Below are 22,088 nucleotides of genomic sequence, written 5' to 3' on the forward strand. Positions count from 1 at the left end.
CGACACCTCATTAGACACGGCCCTGTATTATGCACAGACCAGTAATTAAATTCGATTAAGCGCAAAGCGAAAATATCGAATTTGCGCACTCGATCGAACTTTTAACACAATTTTGACCGATCTCCGTTTTCTACTTGTTTGTTTTTAATTCGGGGACGGACTACAAGCCAATTAGCGAAGGGCGCTCTTGTTACAGCCGGGAGCTGAACATGGGAGATACTGAAACTATTTTTGTGGATTACAGGATAATGGCTTCTGACCACGTTTTACATTCGTCAGAGACAACTTTGGGATAATTCAATCTTCGTATTATGGGAGTTGCAACAGTGCAGATTTTCACTTCATTAGTGGAAAGGTTGCTGCGGGTTCATGTAGCACTTTTTTAATTTTATTTGATTCAGTTTACAGGAAAAAGTTATTTGCTATACATGTTTGGCAAATAAGGCATTTTATGTAAAACCAAAATATAATAATTTTATAATTAATTTTTTTTTATTTTTACCGATACATTTACAATCCTCTTTTTATAAATCATTAACAAATACTACATATGTTTCCATGCTTAGGACAAAGTCATCAAAACCTTGTGATCAAAAAATCTTCTAGAAATTTAACTAAGACAGATTCTCATATTTTGACTCTTTATTGTAACTCAAAGTGGGGTCCATAGCATAAAGTAATATTGTAGGTCAAGTCAGCTCAGAACATAAAAAAAATCAAAAAAAGAGCAAAAATGAAATGTGTCTCAACACATTAATACACAGATTACATAGAAAAATTATATGTGCTAATATAATTTCAAAGTCTTTTCCAAAAAGAGAAAAATCCGTCATACCTTGATTCAGTCACCGTTGGAGTTCTAAGGAACACTTTATTAAAGAAAAAAATTAAAAAAAAACAAAAACTGTTATAAATATGAGAAAGTGGCATTTAAAAAAAAGATTTCTTTAAAAAAAAGTTTTAATAGGTAAGTATAACAAAAAGAAATTTAGTTTTTGTGAAGTTCAAAATCAGACAAAAATATAGTAAGGTGTATCTCAAAGTGCTATTTCTATTTATTTTTCAATTTATTTTATTATTTATTTTTGAAATATAAAAATTTGCTGTTCATATGATTCAGACCAATCTCCTTGGAGTCAAAATGCCTTCATAAACTTTTGTATAAATCAAAACATAAAATTTTTGTTATTCAATAACCGAAAAAATGTATTGCGTTTTTTAGAGGGCTAATCTAATCTAGTTCTACGAGAAATTGACTTAAAACTTACTTTTTCCTCTTTTTAATTGATGTTTTTGTTTAATTTACCACTTTATGTTTCTTCGCTGATTCTTTTCTAAAGCTGTTGCAAAGTCTAATAAACTTTCTCTTAGATTATTATCCAACTTTAGATTTGATTATAAAGCTTTTTCAATATTCCGTGTATGAACTACTTTGTATATTTTACCCATTTTTGTTTAACTCTTTTTTCATTTTCCATTTTTTTTTCAAATTTAATCACTATGCGTTTTCTCAAAATTCTTCTCTAGTTTAGATTACTTAAATTACGGCATTGTCTCTGTAGTCTTCTTTAAATTTTTTGAAATTCTTCTCTGTTTTTTTAAACTATCGCTAGATCAAATGTTTCTTCACAATTAGGAGTTCTAGATTTTATTTTCTATTATTTTTTTCTAATTTTCTGTATTTGAATCTACTCTGCGTTTTTTCAAAATTCTTTTATAGTTTTAAAATGACATTTTTGCACTTGAGAAATTTACCGGAAAAAATTGTTGGTTGTTTAGAGCAGGGATATTAATAATGACTATGTCACCTTCAAGCAAAACCTATCAACACGGAAGCCTGATGATGATTTAATTAAAATCGAAACGTCGCTACCAATATAAAGCTTATTTGCATCCCAGTCATAAACAACCAACAACAATTTTTTCCGTTTTTTTATGGTTTTGATTAGAATTTTTCCAGATTAACCTTTAGCATCTTTTTGTACTCTTCTATAGGTTTTTCATTAGATAAATTTCCCTAATTCTTTTCTGAAACCATCTGTTGAGCTGAATTCTTTATTCTTTTTTAGTTTATTATTTTATAAATCCATCGTAAGATTACATTATAAATTATTTTTAGATTTTTTTTTTTTAATTACTTGATGGAACTCATTTCCAGGCTTTTCTTAAGAAAAGATTCTTTTCTGAAGTCGTCTGTTGAACAGAATTTTTTAATCTTTTTTAAATCCATTGTATGAGTCCTTTATAAACCCTTCTTAGGATTCTTCTCTTGAATTATTGTTAAAATTCTTACAGATTATTCTTTAGCATGGTTTCTGTACTCTTCTCTAGATTTCTCCTAAAATTTATCTCTGGTCTGTAGATCAGATGCCTCTTTACAATGATCTTCTAAAATCCAAATTCTTCTCAAAATTATGTTTTTTTTATAAGTACTTTTATTCTAGAATTTTCAAATTCTCTTATAGATTCAACTCTAAGTTTTTTCAAAAATTTTTGGCATTCCCTACATTTTCTTTTATATCTCCATTTATGTCTTCTTTTTTATTCTCATTTAAAATTTTTCCATATGTTTTTAGCATTGTTTTAATACTCTTTTCTAGATTTTATACTCTCTCTAAATTTTCTTGTAGATTTTGCGTCTTTTTAAATTGCGTCTATAAATTTGTCTAGAAGTTTTCTAGATTGTTCTTTAACATTTTTTTTTGGAATAGAAGCGTCCATTTAATCCATTAATCCATAATTAAATACTCGGCTCATCACTCATCACTTAATTAAAAATAACTAATCAAATGCTCTTATTTACAAAATTAACTTCCAGCAAATACTTTTTAATAGTTTTGAACATCCTAAAAACAAAACTGACCAATTTTAAAAATGGATTTCCTCCCACATTATCTATATACATAGTTATCAACAAAGTATGTAATTGAATTAATATTCTTTGTAACTTCTTTAAATAACCAGGTTTTTTAATAATTTCACAGATGCCTAAGAATTTTCCTTTTGGAACTTTTTTTAAAGAGGAAATCAAAAAAAGAACGAAAATAGTAAGCATGTTATTGTTCTCGTTACACAGCCAATGTAATCAAAATCATTTGTAGTCAACAGTTTTATCAAAATTTTAATTTTATGTAATTCGAAAACCAAAAAACCCTTCAAAATCTGTAACCAGGTCGTTTAATCAAAATGGGATGCACTGAACATTTTATGTCGGTTATACTATGTTTTTTTCAGCCTTGTTAGAAGAAAATAAAAAAGCTAAAAAGTTAAGAAAAAAACAAACAATTACAAAAAAAATAGTATTGTAATGTGACTAAAAAAATTCTAAAAAAAAATAATTAAATGCTATTTTTTTATAAATATATTCATTGACAAAATCTTAAGTCTTTATGTCAACATAATTAGAAATACCCTTAGACATAAATGTTATGCAACAAAATAAAATGTTATTATTTTATTTGGTAATTGAAGAATATCAAAAATTGTAACTTTATTCAACAATATTCAAACCCGATTCTTGTCATTTCACTCAGTTATACAATTATTTAGTTAGGATATTATTAAAATAATTATGTAAGAAGCACCTTATGCAACGTTGTGTAATCACAAAATAAATTGATTTTATAATGGAACTTATTAGATATTTGCAACCTTTCATCTGCAGCACTGCTTTGACTTAAAATAGTCTAGTGCACAGACAACCTTAATTAACCTAAACTTAAAATCAAAGAAAAAACAAGCAAACCCGTTCGAAAGCCGTATTTTTTATTTAAAGTTGACAACTTGTTATCATGTTTTTTAAAACTCAACTCATACTTCTCCAACAAAACAAATAAAGCACCTGCCTGTAATGACATGTAAACTTGGATGAGAAAATACTGGTTAAAATTCTGCAAACGATCTGCATTCGCCATCTCCCTCCGCATTGTTTCTGAGAAAAATAATGGACTGTGATTAAGAAGAGTAATAAGGAGAGAGCTTAGCAAAAATCTCGCTGGTTTAGAGTTAATCAATTTTTAAATTAACTCAGAGTTTAACACACAATTCCGTTATTTAACATGTATGGTATTTACTTATTTAATTCTAAATCCAGGAGTCCGTGTCATTACGACCAGGTTTGCTCAGTAAACACTATTATAGTAGCGAATAAATTTGCAATTTAAAGCATAAATTGACAAGTGTGGGGGTTTAAATAGGATAATATTTGGTGTACATATCTCGAGACGAATTTGGGTTTCTAATGCAGCGCAAACAAGGCGTTTTTGACCAGGAATTTAACGTTCAATAAATAACGTGAAGGATGGCAGTCCGTTCGAATTACTAAATAATATTGAAAATAATCCAGTGTGTCAGACTGCTCGTCCCGGGATAATTGCATTTAATAACCCTTTTCGCTCCCTCTGGTCTATGATTGGATTCCGGGGTTTTGCAGCGAGAGCAGACAATGGAGGCTTTTATCTATTCCGGCATCCCATTATGGCATTTTTTTCGTAATGAGGACGGAGCTAGAAACGATGTATTTGTTTGAGTCAAGTCAAGGTGAGCGATCCCCGAGGGACGCCTCCTCTAATATTACACAATAATCGTTTCAGATTCGGTTCGGCTACATGACACGAATTTTCCCGTATAATGAAATGAAAAATTCAAACGATTAATATTAATAAAAAAGTTCGCCGGAGCTGTTGGGAAACAAAGCGACCAACTTTCAACGGTGCATAAAAATTACGGCTCAATGCATTAAAAGTTTTAGGGCTGTTTTTTATATTGTTATGATTTAAGCAGTCATGGAAGTTAATTTATACACTTGGAAGTTTCTGCGCTCTGCCGGTTTTGGCGTGACGAGTTTTTTTTTTTTTTTTTGAAAATACTATTCACCTTTACACACGTTTTGCTGGTGGTTGTGTCTTAACATAACAAGGCAAACATTTTGTTGGGATCATAAACAATGCCGGTTTGTTTTCTAATTTAGAATCAACTCATTTTCTACAATGATTCGGTTTCCTCAAAACACCTCAAGCCATAAAAACTCCGTTTCGACTTAATTAAAACAAAAAATTACCAAATACCCGCCACAGGGGTTTAATTAATTTACGGCAAGCAATATTTTTATTAGCTAACAGCGTGCACATCCAATACATACAGGGGGTCACAATGTTGGAAAATTATTCTTCTTTTTTACAAAAGCCATAAATACTGACTTCCTGACTACGGATATCTAAAGGTTAGGATAGGAAACGACGAACACATAAAATGTTCCCACGATAGTTCCATTAATGTCGCCAGAAGGCGCAGTTGTTCCATTAGAGCAATGAATTAAAAAACAGGTTGTATTAGTATAATTGTTAGCACTAGACAAACAAACAAAATTTTCAATAGTAAGAAGCAAAAATTTTATCGTAAACTATAATTAAAAAAATTACAAACTCTTGACAACTTGCATTCTACCTTATAATTTTCAAAATTCTGCAAATACGATTACAGATACAAGAAAAGACTTGAAATAAAGTTGTAGAAAATTAAATTTACTACAAAAAATCTGCGAAATCATATCTTTACTTTAACCATTTAGACACCAAAGTCGTCCAAAATCGCTGAAGCGACGAATTTGTTTTATTTTACCTGTGGTTAAGTATCGGAAAATTAATTTCTATCTAAACCAATAAAGACTGAAATATAGTGCCACAAACTTTTTGTATAAAATTTAATTCTCTGTAACTTTGTTCCTTAGACTTTTTTGTATCTTTTACCGTATTCGCTGCCTTCGCAAAAATATAAGATGGAACACAAACTAATAATTCTAAGAGATAATTTTTTGCGACTATTGCATATTTATCAAAACGCTGGAAATACGGTTAAGATGCAAAAAAAAGTAAGGAATAAAATTGTAAAGAATTTAATTTTCTATGGAAAAGTTCGAGATACAGTAATTACTAGATCCTGAATCCAATACGTTTTCTAAGCGTTTATCCAGCAAGAACTCAATTATTGCGCAAAATTTCTTAAAAAGTGAGCCAATACATCACAAAATTATGTCAAAAATGACTTTATTTTTGCAATTCCTGAAAATGCAATAATCGTCTACAGTATACTAGCCTACCGGTAAAATAATACGACCTAAACCGTTGAAGACAAAGTTATAGTCTTAGAAACTTTTGTAAAAAAAATATTTTCTACAAATTTTTTCTTAACCTTTCTCTTGTATCTTTAACCGTGTTTGCAGCATTTTGAAAAATGTAAAACGAAGCGCATATTTTGATACTTTTTTCAAGTTTCTCATAAAAATTTTAGTCGCCAGTTTTTCTAAATCTGTTAAGAATACAAAGCTCAACATTTTGACATTTTTTTTAAAGTAAAATTAGTAAATCGGTTAAACTTATATTAATTTAAAACGATTTTATTCTTCCGTAAAATTTTTTTGGGTTCAGAAAATCCTGCGGTTTCGTTTCATCTTTTAAGTTATAACGTAATCTTCTGTACTACTGACTTATTTAAAATTATTTTCAGTTATAAAGGCTGTTTCCGAAATTAGCTACAATACAAAATTAAGTATTCCCCAAATAAAACACTCTATATTTTTTGCCTTTTTGAATAAAACTTTTAACTTGTAACACTGATATTTGTAAGCTAATTTGTTATTGGGCGATTTTACTTAGTTTTAAAAAAAAATAATTTTTTGATAAATCATATTTTTTTTTAATGAAGAAAGCTCAAACTTTTAAGATATATTTTTTTAGCTCACTTCAGTCAAGAAATTTGTTGCAAGTTAAATAACTTAAATTTTTTAAAGAAAACTCCCTATTTTCTTTTTGCATCCTAAAGCCATTTAAATTGCCTCTCTAAAAGCATTAACAGTTAAGTCTCTCCTCTGATTATTTAAAAGGTATTTAACTTAAAACATTATAAAATTATTAACTATTATTTGTTTCAGTAGTTGAAAAATGAAATTTTTAGTCAATAATAAGTTGACAAAATTACTTTTAAAGCCAAATACTTTTCAGTTGGTAACGTTTTTGAAATATTATGTTTTTAGATGGATATTTTAATAATCTTTGAAAAGCATAAACAAAAAATAGAGTGTTCTATAAATATTTTAACGGTTTTCAGGTTATTAAACATTAAACAAATTGTTTATTTTTTGAAGTTCCTAAATGTAATGTACTAAACAGTTGGTACGGATTTAACTTTAAACTTTTCTCTTTAAATTGGTGAAAGTCCTTCTTAGTTTTTGTGTAATAAATATTTAAAAAAGCGTACTTTAGTCAAAAAATCAAGTATTCAATTAAAAAAAAGATTTGTAATTTATCTCATTTTTAAAACATCTTGTATAACTAAAAATAATTTAAGGAAATGCAAGGTGTTACTATTTACGGCTTTTGTAAAAAATTGTTAATATTTGAATTAGATTAGTTTACAACGTTTTTTACCAATAGATGAAACCAATGTGTATCGATAGAATAACTAACCATAAGTCAGCTGATACTAAAGTCAAAAATAAATAGGACATCAAGTTCTTTAAATATTTATTATAAAGTACCAGTTTTGACAATTTTTGCAACATTCAAAAATGTTATAAACTGCTTTTTCTTTTTCTTTTTTTTTTCAGGGTCAGTTTATCTTAATGTAGACTAGTAGTAAATTAGTAATATATTTTTTACCAAAAACCTTAATACCTCTCCTCATAATATTTTAAATCTTGAGGGAAACATTCATTGCTTAAGACTCCTAGGTTTTATTGGAATACTTTCAACTTAGAAAATGTTGTGCTTAAATTACATTCACCTAATAATATTTTAAAGCAAATAAAAGATTTAACAGTTTTTGTTAGTCAAGTCAATAACGAATGCCAAAGGCACTACTAAAAATTGATTTAAAACTTTTAAACATTTAAAAATGACACAGATTCTTTTTTTCCACTGATTTGTGTCACTTTTCCTTATTGTAACCAGCAGTAATCGACTAGCATATTTTTATTCCAAAAACCTTGGTTCCTTTTTCCATAAGACTTTAAATCTTGATGGAAACATTTACCAATTTCATTGTTTAAGTTTCCCAGGTTTTATTAGGATGATTTTACTACAAACAAAACAAAAGTTGTTTGAGCATAATCTACATTCACTTGACGACATTTTAAAGCAAACAAAATGTTTAGCAATTAGTTTATCACAGAAACAACGAATGCCAAACTAGACACGAGAATCAAAATTTCAAAACTTAAGGTGATAGATAAATGTAACATATAAATATTTTAGTTATCAGTGAGTAAACGAAAAAAAAATCAGTATAAATTACCTCTAGGTAAAACAATAATGGACTGTATTAATTCGTTGGGACACCTGTGTGCGCTAATGATATGAATACAATTTTTGCGTAAACAATAATTATTGTAAAGAAAATCAATATTTAAATCCAGTGGTCATTTATATTGAATTGTTTGATTTTCGGGGCGAAATCAACCCCATTAATAATTCAAATAGAAAAGCGCGATATTATTAGCACCATTAGTTGCGAAGTGTGGCAAAATGAAGCGTAAAGCGTCGAATTTTCCGGTTAATTTTGTCGAGCCATTTGAGTGTTTTTACCTTTTGCCTTTTATATAATGCAACCGTAAACATCGTTCCGGTGGTATTTGGCGGAATGTTCCCTCTACATGTTGTTTGTAGATATTAAATCGAGCGATGCCAAGAATTTCAGTATTATATTCTTGATTTGTTGAAAATGTCTTGTTTCGAATGAAAAAAACTCCGGCTTGTTTGTATTGGGCCGAGAGTTGGCCTACGCCCTTTGGTAAATCTGTCAGAGAGGACTAACGGGGACCAGAACGTGCGGATTAACGGCAACGATAGCCCCTTTGTTCCGAATATGTTTAGGCAGGCGCTGAAAGAGGTTATAATAAAATGCAAAACAACGTTTTGTGCTTTCTCTATTCGCTACTTCGCGTATACAGAGAAAAGGGATGATGAAGGATAACGTGCCGGTTTATGCCGAGCACAAATAGCAAAATGAATTATTTTACATATTTTAGGCGCTTTTTGCCCTTATTTTCAATTACATTTTATTTCGGACCAACGTCCGCAAAAAGCACAGAAATCCACTTTTAAAAAACAACAAAGTAGGTAGCTAAATGTCATTTTTTTTAAATTTGATATTTAACCTTTTTAATTTACTTTTCTTTACAAAATAGGTTATCGTTCATGTTGTTAAAAATGTACTCGAATGTCTCTGCTAAAAACAATATTATAAAAAAATTTCCTCTAAATTAAAAATATGAACTACCGACTAGTATTTAAATACAATAAAAAAACTAAACTAAAAAGCGTAAATTAACAGCTATTCAATTGATATATGCAGTCTGTGTCAATATTTTCAAAAAATACAAATACCTACTGTAAACAGTAAATACATTGTGCCAATACTCTATTTTGGCATTTAACTGACTACTAATCTACAATATTATACATTAAAATATTTTTATAATTCTTTTCGTATTGTTAATTTTTATAACATTTTCCCGGCGCATCCACCATTTTTTTAAACACTAAAGAAAAGTGTTGTACCTTGAGAAATTTTTTTTATACAAAATTTTTCCTTATCTTTAAAAAAAATTAACCCAATTTCTTTAATAAAGGCCTATTATTATGATTATTATTATTATTATTATTATTATTATTATTATTATTATTATTATTATTATTACTATTATTATTATTATTATTAGTATTATTATTAATTGTTGTAAAGGCACTTAAAAATTTATCTTCATCAAATATTTTGATATTTAGTGAACGTGAATAAATGCGTATTACAAAAAATGTCCAAAGATACATCCAAAGTGCTGTCTCAAGGTATTTGCCATGAATGATAAAAATTAATGTTGTATTTATTTATTCATACCTAAAGAAAAACACAAAAAAAGTTAAATCAATTTTCCTGTCACCCCAACAAAATTCTTTAAATTCTCAAGAAAAGCAAAAACTTCTTAATTGCAAATAGTCCAACAAGGTACAACAAGGTCTTGTACCTTAAGGCAACGCAAAATGCACATTGAGACAACAAAATAAATAAATAAGATTGCCCAAAATGTAGAAAACTATTTATGGCAACCTACATATTAAAACATATAAAGTCGACTGGAAAACAAAATTAGCGCGTTCAATGTTCTTAGCCTCCTAATAAATGTTGTGTTTGGTAATTGTCTCACATTTCTTTGCAAATCTCTTCTACAACTTTATTTTCAATGCCATTTTTTGAATGATCTGTTATAAAAACACTTATAAATTCATATTCATCAAATATTTTGGTACTTAGTGAACGTGAAAAATGCCTATTACACAAAATGTCCAAAGGTGCTGTCTCAAGATATTTGCCATAAATGATTTTTATTAATAACTTTTTCTTGATTAGATAATATAGTTTTTTGATATTTGTAATAAAATAACAACAAATTGCATATTTCAATTTTTACAAAACTTCTGTTCTAATCCTAAACACACACAGACGTAGGTCGATAAAAGTAAAATCGTTGCAGTTAAAACACAAAATATTACCGATCTCAGGTTTACTTCGTCGAATCGTCGCAGCAACAGAGATAGAACACTAAATCTACTTTTGAAAATATATTAGAAAATTTTTGCTCTACAACCATAGATGACACCTTTTACCCATTATGTTTCAAGATACATGCGTCCCAAGATACAACACTCTCCCCTCTTGTTTTAAAATCTTATACAAAGATATTCTTTGCTGTATCTCCAATGATAACCATTACTAAAGGGCAATTTATAAGCAACTCATTGATTATCAAAAAAAAACGACCTACTGTAAACAGTAAAAACATCAATACACTATTGTTGGAATTCAACAACTACATATCTACAATATTTTCAACATTAATGTATTTTTGCAATTATTTTTGTATTGTTAATTTTTATATTATTTGCTCGGCGCATACACCATTTTTATAAAGCAATGTTATTTTGAAGTACATATTATACAATGATATTCTTTACTATATCTCCAGTGGTAATCATTACTAGATAGCAAATTATAAGCAACTCTTAGATTATAAAAAAAATAATTATTTTGAAAAAAAAATGATAAAGTCTTTATTGTACAAGTTCTTGTACCCGTATAATATAATTTGTGTGTATCTAATAAATCTAACAAATGTACAGAACTTTTAAGAAATAAAAATACAGAAAATATATATGTATATTTAGTTTCATTTTTAAAACACTTACTTAATTAACAAAAACAAACACATTAGAACAAAAAATGAACGTTCAAAAACTATAATAAACATTTAAACAACACGTTAATTTATGAAAAATGTAAGAAAACATAACAACAAACCAATAAAGCTATTTCAAAATGGTTAAAATTGTAAAAAAAACATTAGCTACACATAACAGAGTAATCGTATCTTTTCTGATAATACATGAGTTTTACGTTTTAAATATTTTAATATCCTCCAAAAATATAGAAAAAATAAAAATATAAAATTATTCCTTATAATTACTAAAATCTCACATTTCAAAATAAATCACTAAACCTCATAATCAGTACACATTTTATTATACAATGCGTTCAAAAATAGTATTTCATCAAGTCGACTATGGAATTTAAATTCAATGTGCCGCTTTGTTCAAATGATTTTTGTAGTTTCAGTACTCTCATATCTGTCAAATCATGGAATTAACTTTTTACTATTTTTTTGCATTTTTAGGCAAAATTGTTTTAAATGTAGGGTTTGTTGTAATTTGTGTTTTATATTTCCGTGGTTTTTGTTGTTGTGTATTTTCTTAATTCAGATTCGAAGCCCTTTTACATTATTTTGACGATTTGTCACTCTAACGGCATTTACAATTTAAACTAAGCGGCACATTACGTTCAAATTTCAAAGGTGACCTGATGAACGACCGTTTTTGGACACATTGTACTTGGCAATATAAACTTGCAAAACTAAAATAATTGTTATCCAGAAACCACACAGAAATGAGCGTTTCCTGATAAATATACTGTTAAATGCTAATAATTGTTATTCTAAAACAAAAAATATTACGTGTGGTTTTAAAATTTGTATTTATTTAATTATTTTTTGAAGCTAAGGATAATTTTTTAAACTTTACAGAATAATGTTTACGCAGTTCTGTATTTTTCTAGTAACTTAAGATTAAGGTTACTAATTAATTTTATTAATTTATTTATATTACAAAAAATTTAAATTTCTGGAAAAAAATTTACCGGACTAATCCGTTGTAAACAAAAAATTATTTTTTTTTTCAATATCTTACTTTCATACAGAAATTGTCACAATACTTATGCTTTAGCGCTCACGCTTATGTTACATCTACAGTCTAAATCACTTTCATCAATTCAAAATTTACGAAAAATTGTAAACATGAATGATGTTCATAAGTTGACTGATTGCTAAAGTAATACAAATTACAGCAAAAACGTACCGCAGGTTTTAAAACAATCATCTGTTTAGTAAAAGTGAAATTTACACTTGCAAAAAAAAACGTTGTATGCACCACGTCCAAAAAAAACTTATGCTCTAAGTTACTAAAATATTCGCTTACGTATCAAGTAAAATTTTAGTTTACGTACTTGATACGTAATAGTAATTAATAATCTTTAATTTGCCCGGCGCCTCCACCATTTTTGAATCAACAATGGAGTGTTATACTAAAAAATGAAAATTTTTATACGGATAGCCAACAACAAAATAGGCTACCCATATTTTTTTATTTTAACCAAAGCTCAACCGTTTTGGAGAAAAATAATTGAAAAGGTGAAAATTCCTGGCCTGCAGCAATGTTCCTTTTTGAATCAGCCAGTCACAGAACTTGAGATAGAAAACTGGGCCAACAAAGATAGCTTGAAAGACGTACGTTTTTTCTTAAGTTCTGCCTCTGTTGTTTTACATACGACTTCAGATGTGCTGCAGGAGCAGTCATTTTACCAAAACACAAACTCCTGCAAAATATTAGCACACAACACAGTCACAATCGACAACGCACGGTTTTGACATTTGTATTTGACGTTTACCAACCCAAACGTAGGTCGTAATGCTAATTGTATGCAGCGAAAGACTGACCAATCATTAGTCGAGACATTGCTTACGTCACAGCGCGAATTTTCTATTATTACTAAAAAAGTACCGATTTAAAATAACTCAGACCGATTGTACTAGACATCATTTTGTGTCTACTTTCAGAATCTGCATTTTACAAAAACTTTTACTTTTGAGTATAACACTCCATTATTTTTAATATCTGTTAGCTATTCTTCTAATATTTAGAATCGGTTTGTAGAAGCTTCATTAGTGTAAACCGCAATTAAATGCGTGATTGGCTAATCACGTGACCAAGTAGAAACAATTTCATTGGTCTATTCGCGTTGTTAACTTTTAATAACAAATTAAAATTTATTGAAGCTTTTCATAAACTTGATATGTTTGCCCGGCGCCTCCACCATTTTAAACTTTAAACGTAATTATTCCACAACAAAATTAATATTTTTTAGCAAAATAACAAGACGCCAGACCATTCCTTTGACAACGCAAACACAGCCATAACAAATAAAAACAAGTCTAGGTTAACAGTAGTGTTTGTTACGAAACGTTATTACCATTTCTATTGTTGAATAAATACACTTTCATAAGGAAAATATTCGCATTTCTGCCAACACATTAATTTCCATACACTTCAATAAATTTAAGCCGTGGAAGCGACTTTTATCGAATTGATTTGTTTATATATACTTGACATAAGCTCGAATCGCGTGTCATTGCCAGCTGTAGTCGTCAATAATGAAGTTTCAAAAGCAACCGTTGATAATCTTATTAAAAAGGAAAAAATCCGATTTAAAAACGCGTCGCGTGTTGGATATTGAATTGCTAACCTTGAAACGAGAAGAATATGTTCTCACGAAGCCGATTAATAATTTATGTGTTTGTTTGAGAAAGATATTGTCTAATACGGGCGATTATCACGGCCTTGACCCCTGCGAAAGTACGCGTTAAATAATTTATCGACGTCAAAATACCCCAAATCGGTCCCTGATGATGTATTCCCGGTGTTTTATTTGGCGAAATGGTGAATTACGTCGGTGTTTTTGTATAAAGCAGTGAAAAGTAGTCATGTCGAATGGCAGGATGTTGGAATAACGAATGTTGGGTGGCCATCAAAAGGTCGCCGAATAAATCTGTTTGTCGTCCGTAATGAACAGAATAATGAATAGGTGCCAACATATATCTTGATATCGGAATTATTTATGGCGAAGGGAGCTTCAGGCTTTTACTATCCGCGACATTATATCAAAACTATTGTTTGCTGAAATCGTCCGACGATTTATCGCGGTGCCAACGTTAATTCTTCGACTATGGATACAACGCCCTCACGATCACGCTTAATCGCGCTACAGAAAAATATCCAAGGAGGGAAAAACTTTACACACTAGAATGATTTATCGCGGATTCGGTTCACTACATTAAAAAATAACCAAAGTTAAAGAAGACACCGCGAGAGACACGGCCATAAAAAATGGTGAGTTTGTAATAGTTTTTATTAACTTTATTTTAAAATGCAGCAAAACGTTCGTCTAATTCGTTAAGTTTAAGTTATAGTGAGGATACTTGAACTTAATGACTGCATAGAATTCACTTAATTGTTGTTAAGTAGGGTTTAGTCGCACAATGTGCTCATCAACTATCCAATCTCGCCAAAACGAAACACGTTTCCTTAGTTCACTGAAGCAGAGAATTACACAAATTTGGGCGATCGAGTTTTAGTATGAAAAAATCTTTCAAAAATATTACATAATTAATTTCAGAACTTTGATGAAACCGCAAACGAGCAAATGCGATTAACACCGAAAATAAGGAGAGACAGCTCACTTTAATTACGATATGCCCAAAGAAAGAAAAACAAAGTATGGAAAGAATCGTAAATTTTAATCACAACAAATTTATTTCATTCAAAAACTTCAAATGAAAATTTTTTATAAATAAATAACAATGATTTTTCTAACTCAAATGGCAATCTAATTATCAACTTAAAATCGATACCAAAATGTTCCACCACGTCACATTTTGAACCATGTATTTTATGGAGTATTTTTCTTAATAGGACAACAGTTCGCTTTCTGTGGAGCCTACGTACACGTTATGACTTTTTAACATATTTTTTTAGTTTATTACAAAAACGGAACAAAGATAATTCTCTCTCCATTGTCAAGTTACACGGTTTTAAAATAAAGCACTTTTTAACAAATTATGGAATTAAGCACTTAATGAGCGCTTTTGTGCAGTATTTTTTTTTTAATTTTGTAAACCAATAAATCGCTTGTATAATATTTTACGCAAGCAGTTAAAGGCAGGGAAAGTATGTACATTTTGGATTCTGCACTATTTCACATAATTGCTATACGAGATTTCTAATTTGGTCTATAACATAATAAAAAGTGAAAGCATTTCTATGATCACAAAAAAAACAGTAGGCAGCTGTATGAGTTTAATAAATAAAAAAATTTTTCCGAAATAAGATAAATACTATAGTGCCACCAAAGTTTGAAGTTTTTTCTCAGAATCAATCCAAAGAATATAAATATATATCTGTTGTGATAAATATTTGGAAAAAAGTTGTAATAAGGGTAGATTTATTGATGTACAGACTGAACCAAAAGTATTGCACAAAATAGAGAACTTTGTTTATTAATTGATATCATGATATTAATATTGATGACATTTTTAAAAAAATCCTTGAACAAGATGGTTTATTGAATTTTTTTAAATGCAACGTTTTCACAACATCATGACATTTTTGAGGTCATTCGTTTTTGAGTAATAACTTAATTTTTATTTTTTTAAATGACAACTGCCATTTTTTATTAGTACGCATTTTTATCTTTTATAAAAACCTTTGTCTTTTTGTTCTCGCCTTATTTTATAAAAAATGATTTTACAAATGTTTTTGTTTTTAGGTGCCGTAGTGTTTTCATGCTAATTATGCAAAAAAAAATAAAAATCAATTATAGGTTAGAAAATAAAAAAATCCATTATTCTTAATTGGTAGTTTATTTGTGTTTTATTTAATTTTTTTTTATTTGTAATTTCGTTTATTTTATTACCAGAAAGATAAAGATGTGTATTATTTAAAACAATAAACAAAAATTTAGGTTTTCGTTTAAAAATTAAGAATGACGTTAAAACTCAAAAACAAATCACATCATAATTGTCACTATAATGTCAAAGTGTAGTATTAAAAAAATTAAATATTTTTTTTTTTTGAAAAATGCTCAAAAGTAAAGATATAAATTCTCTGCGTTACTTTTGGTTAAAAGTATGTATAGTGTATTCCAAGATTAAGATTAGGCTTTACAGAAAAAGAAAAACACCCGTATTATTAAAATTAGTAGGTTTGTTTTCTTTTGTAATTTTTTAATTTTTATAGTTGTACTTAAATTTTTTTATATAATTTTATTTATCTCTCACTGAAACATTCCATCATTTATTAAATCTGCCAATTATTCAAAACAATGTGAAAATAAGGCATTTAAAAAAATAAAATCGACCTTATCGATTTTTTTTTAATTACTAATATGAGTTTTGTGCGGCACTTTTACTTCAGTCTGTAAAGCGTTTTTTTAGAATAGGTTCTACAAAACAAGAACAGCACTTGTATTATCAAATTTAGTAGAATTTGTTTCATATTATCTTCTTTTGTAATTGCTTAATTTTTAAAATTTTAAAGTACTTAATTTTTTTAAATACTTTTATCTACGATCATCAAATAATATAACCATTACTGTTGTGAAAGTTCCACTGTAAATTTTCATTTTATCCATCGACAAATTAAAAGAAGTCTCTGATTGGTTTTCACCCATGGGTAAAATTGACAGAATTTTTTATCCATTGGGATTGGGACCAATCAAAATTGAAAATATTGGAATTTTATCTTTTCCACCACTTTTATGTTGGCAATTGTGTGCCGTAACCGCAGCAATATAACCAAACAAGCCAAATCAGCTGACAACAAAAACAAACAGCTAATTATTTAGTCGGAACTAGTAGTGAAATCTGTGATTGTTCAAGCAGTTTTTTGTGACAGAAAGTTATTTAAAATGTTGGAAGAAGAGAATGAAATGACCTGCACGCCACCTGACATTCGCAATATCGCAACGAGTGCAATAGAAAATCTTCTACCACAAAAATCGCGGCACAAATATGAGTGTGTTTATGAAAGGTTTAAAAATTTTTTTTTTTTTTGGTTATTTGATCGTAGATAAAGTATAGTATTATACTCGCAAGTAAAGGTTTTTATCCACTCAAATGATTACATGCACTCGCCTTCGGCTCGTGCAGCAAACTTCATTTTTGTGGATAAAAACCTTCTTTACTTGCTCGTGTAATAATATACTATTATTCTTTGATAATGTCAAAATGTACGGTTTTTCTAATCTGTAAGGAAAGTTTTGACAACTGTTTGGCATTTTTCAATACGAAACGTCAGATTATTTTTAACAAATTTGAAGCAATTTTAAGCCTAAGTTGAAGAATAAAATGTTGTATTCAACTCGTTTTCCTGTAAATCGGTTCATTTATTTCATCTCGTGGATGATAAACCTATCGTTATTACTCGACCTTTAAAAATCCACTTGTGAAATAAAGCATCCGAATAACACTCAAAATCGTCGAATAAACAACTATTAATTTTGTCTCACTCGAAAATTTCGAGATTTACTAAATCGGACAGTTACTCAAGACAACGTCAGTATGTAGCATTTCAAAATTTTGTGCGTTACTTTGGGTTCAGTATGTATAGTTTTTCTCTATAGAAAAAGAACAGCACACGTATTATAAAAAATATTTTTATACAATTTTTGTAATTTCCTAATTCTTATAGTTTCACTTAAGTGTTTTGTATTTGATTTTTTGTCTCACTGCAACATTCCAACATTTGCTACATCTGCCAATTATGCAAGATAATACTTTCAAAAGTACTCTCAAAATCTAGACATGATAGAAAGGTTTAGTTGATGTTTTCCCGTTTAACTCAGAAAGGGTGGATTTTATAATCGTCAAAAAAATCCGATAAGTTACTCGTAGTAGTATAATTATTATGGTCACAATTGTAAACACAATGTATGTTTCAAAATTTATTTACCAGTACATGTCAGTTTATTGCAGTTATAAAAAAGTGTTTCAATTTGTCGCAATAGAAATGGTTTGCACACCAACACAAAATTTCGAAGATGTGTTTAGTGGGCGCATAATAAAATTTTCCGAGCCGATCGTTTCGACAAATTGTGAATTATTGATCGGACTTGTAATAAAAATTGATTAGTCTTGTGTAGCGCCATTTTGCGCCCTTAAATTCGCACAGCCCGAAGCGCTCCAAATGCAGTTCCTTCCCGTTGCATCCCAATTTTCCGTCACGTAATTGTGTTTCGAGCAAAGTTTTGATGAACGTTCGCTCCTCCATGTGTATAGAAAAATTGCATTTTCACTTTTCGCATTGTCATGTAAATCGCGCTTGAGAAAAAACCAACAAATCAACTCTCCAAAGTGTTACCTAATATTTGCAGGGCCGCAATCAGGCAAACAACGGTCGTCCCAAACATCTTGAACTTTGCGATTAACTAATTCGAACACTAGTAACAATTTTATTACATCGGCGTTTTTGCCCGGATCGCTTTATTAAACTCCGGGCTGCGGTTCATATTTAATGCAAAAGGTAACCGCCACTCCCACTTTTTTTCTCTCGGTTGAAAAACCCCGGAAGAATGTTGTTGACACCCGGAAATGGCAAGTCTGGCGACGAGCTTGCGACTTTTAATCGGCTTTCGAAGCGTTTTATTCCAGATGCGTGTGCGTTAGCGATGTGGTGGGCGTGTCCGTGGAGGCAAGGAGTGTTAGTGTCTGGAGTCCGGTCGGGTCCGGGTTCCGGGCGATACTGAACTCCGGTCTCTCGCTCTTTGCGCGTCGAGATGCGTCGTGTCGCGATGATGATCGGCTATCCCGCTAGGTTTCTCGGCAATAATACACTTGTAAATTGAGAGTGTATTTATATTCAGTTTACGGACCGGAGCGTCGCTGGCTCCGGCGACACCAACCCGGACTCTGATCGCTGACTTGGAGGGTTAATTACAGAATGCCGGAGAGGTGATTCCGTGATTCCGGGGTTTTACGCTGCTACTTTTAATTTCTTTTGAATTTACGCAGAGACGGTTTATTGTAATTGCTCCGGAACCGATTAGCTCGAGGTAATTTACTCGACTAGTACGAGATTATTTCCATTAAATGTTTACGACCGGAGTTTGCTCGATTCGCCAAAAACGCACAAGGGATCCAACGGATACGGACCCTTAATCTCAAAAATAAGACTTGTTTGACTACGATTTTGTAAATTCATTTAAAAATTTTTATCTTGAGAGAGATGTTAGTACATTATAAGAGCGATTATGTGAACCACAAATAACCAGAGTTGTTTACAAAACCGATAAAGTTCACTCAATCGAATTTAGTTTATTACGTAATTAATTCAAAAAACAATAACACGTAAACAACCAACTAACTCGTATAACAGCAAAATATTTAGTCAAAATATTTTTTTTTAATAATTGCTGAAAACCAGAATTTTCTCTGAATCAAAACGTTAAAAACTGAGACATGTTTTTCACTCCAAATTAAAATTATATCGAACGCTTACTCGCCTTCGGCTGCAGTTACATTTTTTGGTTCTACCTTATTAAAACCTATGCCATTTTCTTCGACTGTACTGGCTCTGTTTTTATATTCCAATCTATAATATGTTGCTGCGGTATTTCAACCTACAAATACTATCTAACGCGTTTACCTTTTTCTATACAGATTTTTATTGAACAGAATGTTACATCTTTATTAATTTCGTTACACGATGTAGTTTCCTCAACAGTTTTATCAATGTCAAACTTCTTATATTTTTCTTTTAAACACTCAGCGAGAGATCTTTTTCCAACAAATCCTCCTTAAAATCCACATTGTTTTCTAAAAATTTTTTAATGGCATCACCTTATAAAAAAGATTAACCGCAGCAACTATTAAATTACAATTTTTAGAAATTTCTAAAATCGAATGGTCAACGCAATAAATCTAAGAAGACAAAACATTGAATATAATAATTTTTTGTCGTTTACTTAACAAGGATGGTTCATACAGGAAAAGTCCATTATTGACCTTTAAATGTTAGAAAATTATTTTTTTACGAAAGCCGTACATACTAAGCCCCAGACTCACTTAAAATTATTTTCAAGAATACAGGGTGTTTCTAGAATTAGCTAGAACACAAACTTATGTTTTTTTTAAATGGAACAACCTATATTTTATTACATTTTTAGATGTAGCTTTTAACACAAATGTTTTTAGGCAAAATTGTTATTGGTCGATTTTACTTTGATTTTGAAATAATTTAATTTTTTCGACAAAACACGCTTTTTTAAAAAATCAATACATAAAAGCTAAGAATATCAGAAACGTAGAGTTTTCACCACTTTAAAGAAGAAAATTCAGACTTTAAGGATGTATTGTTTTCATTAGTTTAATCAAGAAGAAAAAAAATGAAGAGGTTTGTTGCAAGATGAATAACTTAAAAATTTTAAATGGAACACCCAATTTTTTATTTTTACATCTAAGAGACTTTTAAATTATCTTTCTAAAAACATGAACACTTAAGTGTCTTTTGTTGATTACTCAAATGATATTTAACATTAAACATTGAAAAATTTATTAACTTTTATTTCATTAGTCAAAAAGTGAAATTTTCTGCTAGTAATAACTTTTTTGTTACTTTTAGGCCATTATTTGTCATTTATTACAGTGAAATAACTAAAATTTTAATTAATGGCAAATTTTTAAATTCCCATATAAACTCCAACGAATGGTCTGTGAAGGAGTTGTTATGGATATGATATGGTTTACTTTGATAACAACAATGCTCATAAATAGTGTACATTGTTGTTGAAGTTAACTTTTAAAGTAAAATATCTTTTTAGTTATTAACTTTAGGAATTTTAAGCTTTATGTGTTTAGATAGAAAATTTAATAATTTTTGAGAAACAAGAATTAAAAATAGTTGTTCCATTTAAGTTTTTCAAGTTATTCAACTTTTAATAAACGTCTTAATTTTTCTATGTTTCTAAATTTAATACGCTAAAAAATTAGAACCGATTTAAGTTTGAACTTTTCCCTTTAAAATGGTAACAGTCTTACTTCTCTACGATTCTCCGTTTTTCTGTAAGAAATTTATAAATAAAACGTGTTTACGTTGAATCGACCAATACATTGAGATTAAAATCATCAGTATTAAAAGCTACGTCCAAAAATGCAATAAAATTTAGGGTGTTCCAGTTGAAAAAACATAACTTTAGTGTTTTTTGTTATCGGAACAACCTGTATAGATACCGCAATATTTTAGAAACATGCATCTGAAACGCAGCTATAAACCCAAGAAAAAGAAAAATCAATATCTTTTATAATAAATAAGTTATGGAGCTTTCTCTGATCGTTGGGACAGCCTGTATACATTTACTTATGCAAGCTTATTACTGTACATTATCTCTAAAACAGAATCTATTGATAGAAACAAACTGCATAAGTACAATGTTTTGAGCAAAAATAAGTTTGTTGTTTCTCTCTACAAAAATTGAAAAAAAAACGTTTATAAATTAAAGTTTATGCATAACACATATTTTTAAGTTAGCAATATATTTAAAGTGAGCACAAAATTGATACATGTTTAAAGTTTTTTGTCAGTTTTAGTTTCAAGAATGACTTTTTTTCAACTTCATCATATGCGGCAGGTACAACTAAGTATACACACCTTATATTTACTTACTTTTTGATTCATTCATAATTATTTTGTATTTTGAGCACTTTCATGCTAAAACTGTTTTTTTTTAAAGAAGTTTAGCCGAGATGACAGAACTACACAAAAGTAAATGAAAACCAGTATAATGTAAAAAAGAAAAACAAAGAAAAATAGACAGCAAGTAAAAAAAGAACAAATTCATGATGATAAATTTTTAATACTTAATCATTATCCTTATATCCT

The 22,088-nt window shown here is 29.4% G+C and overlaps 2 protein-coding genes across 2 annotated transcripts in view; one reads left to right on the plus strand and one right to left on the minus strand.

Annotated features, from left to right (window-relative positions):
- LOC103313800 (uncharacterized) overlaps window positions 1-19,033 on the minus strand; it is a 64,228-nt gene extending 45,195 nt beyond the window's left edge. The window contains exon 1 of the mRNA XM_008197989.3: window positions 18,573-19,033. Within this exon, the coding sequence (XP_008196211.1) occupies window positions 18,573-18,621 (49 nt within the window). The 5' untranslated portion in view covers window positions 18,622-19,033. The remainder of the gene's footprint in view (window positions 1-18,572) is intronic.
- The window catches only part of Pym (Partner of Y14 and Mago), a 442,733-nt gene that overhangs the window by 340,449 nt on the left and 80,196 nt on the right, over window positions 1-22,088 (plus strand). The gene's annotated exons all lie outside the window — the stretch shown is intronic.

This window comes from Tribolium castaneum, chromosome 6 (assembly GCF_031307605.1).
Source record: "Tribolium castaneum strain GA2 chromosome 6, icTriCast1.1, whole genome shotgun sequence".
Taxonomy (NCBI): domain Eukaryota; kingdom Metazoa; phylum Arthropoda; class Insecta; order Coleoptera; family Tenebrionidae; genus Tribolium; species Tribolium castaneum.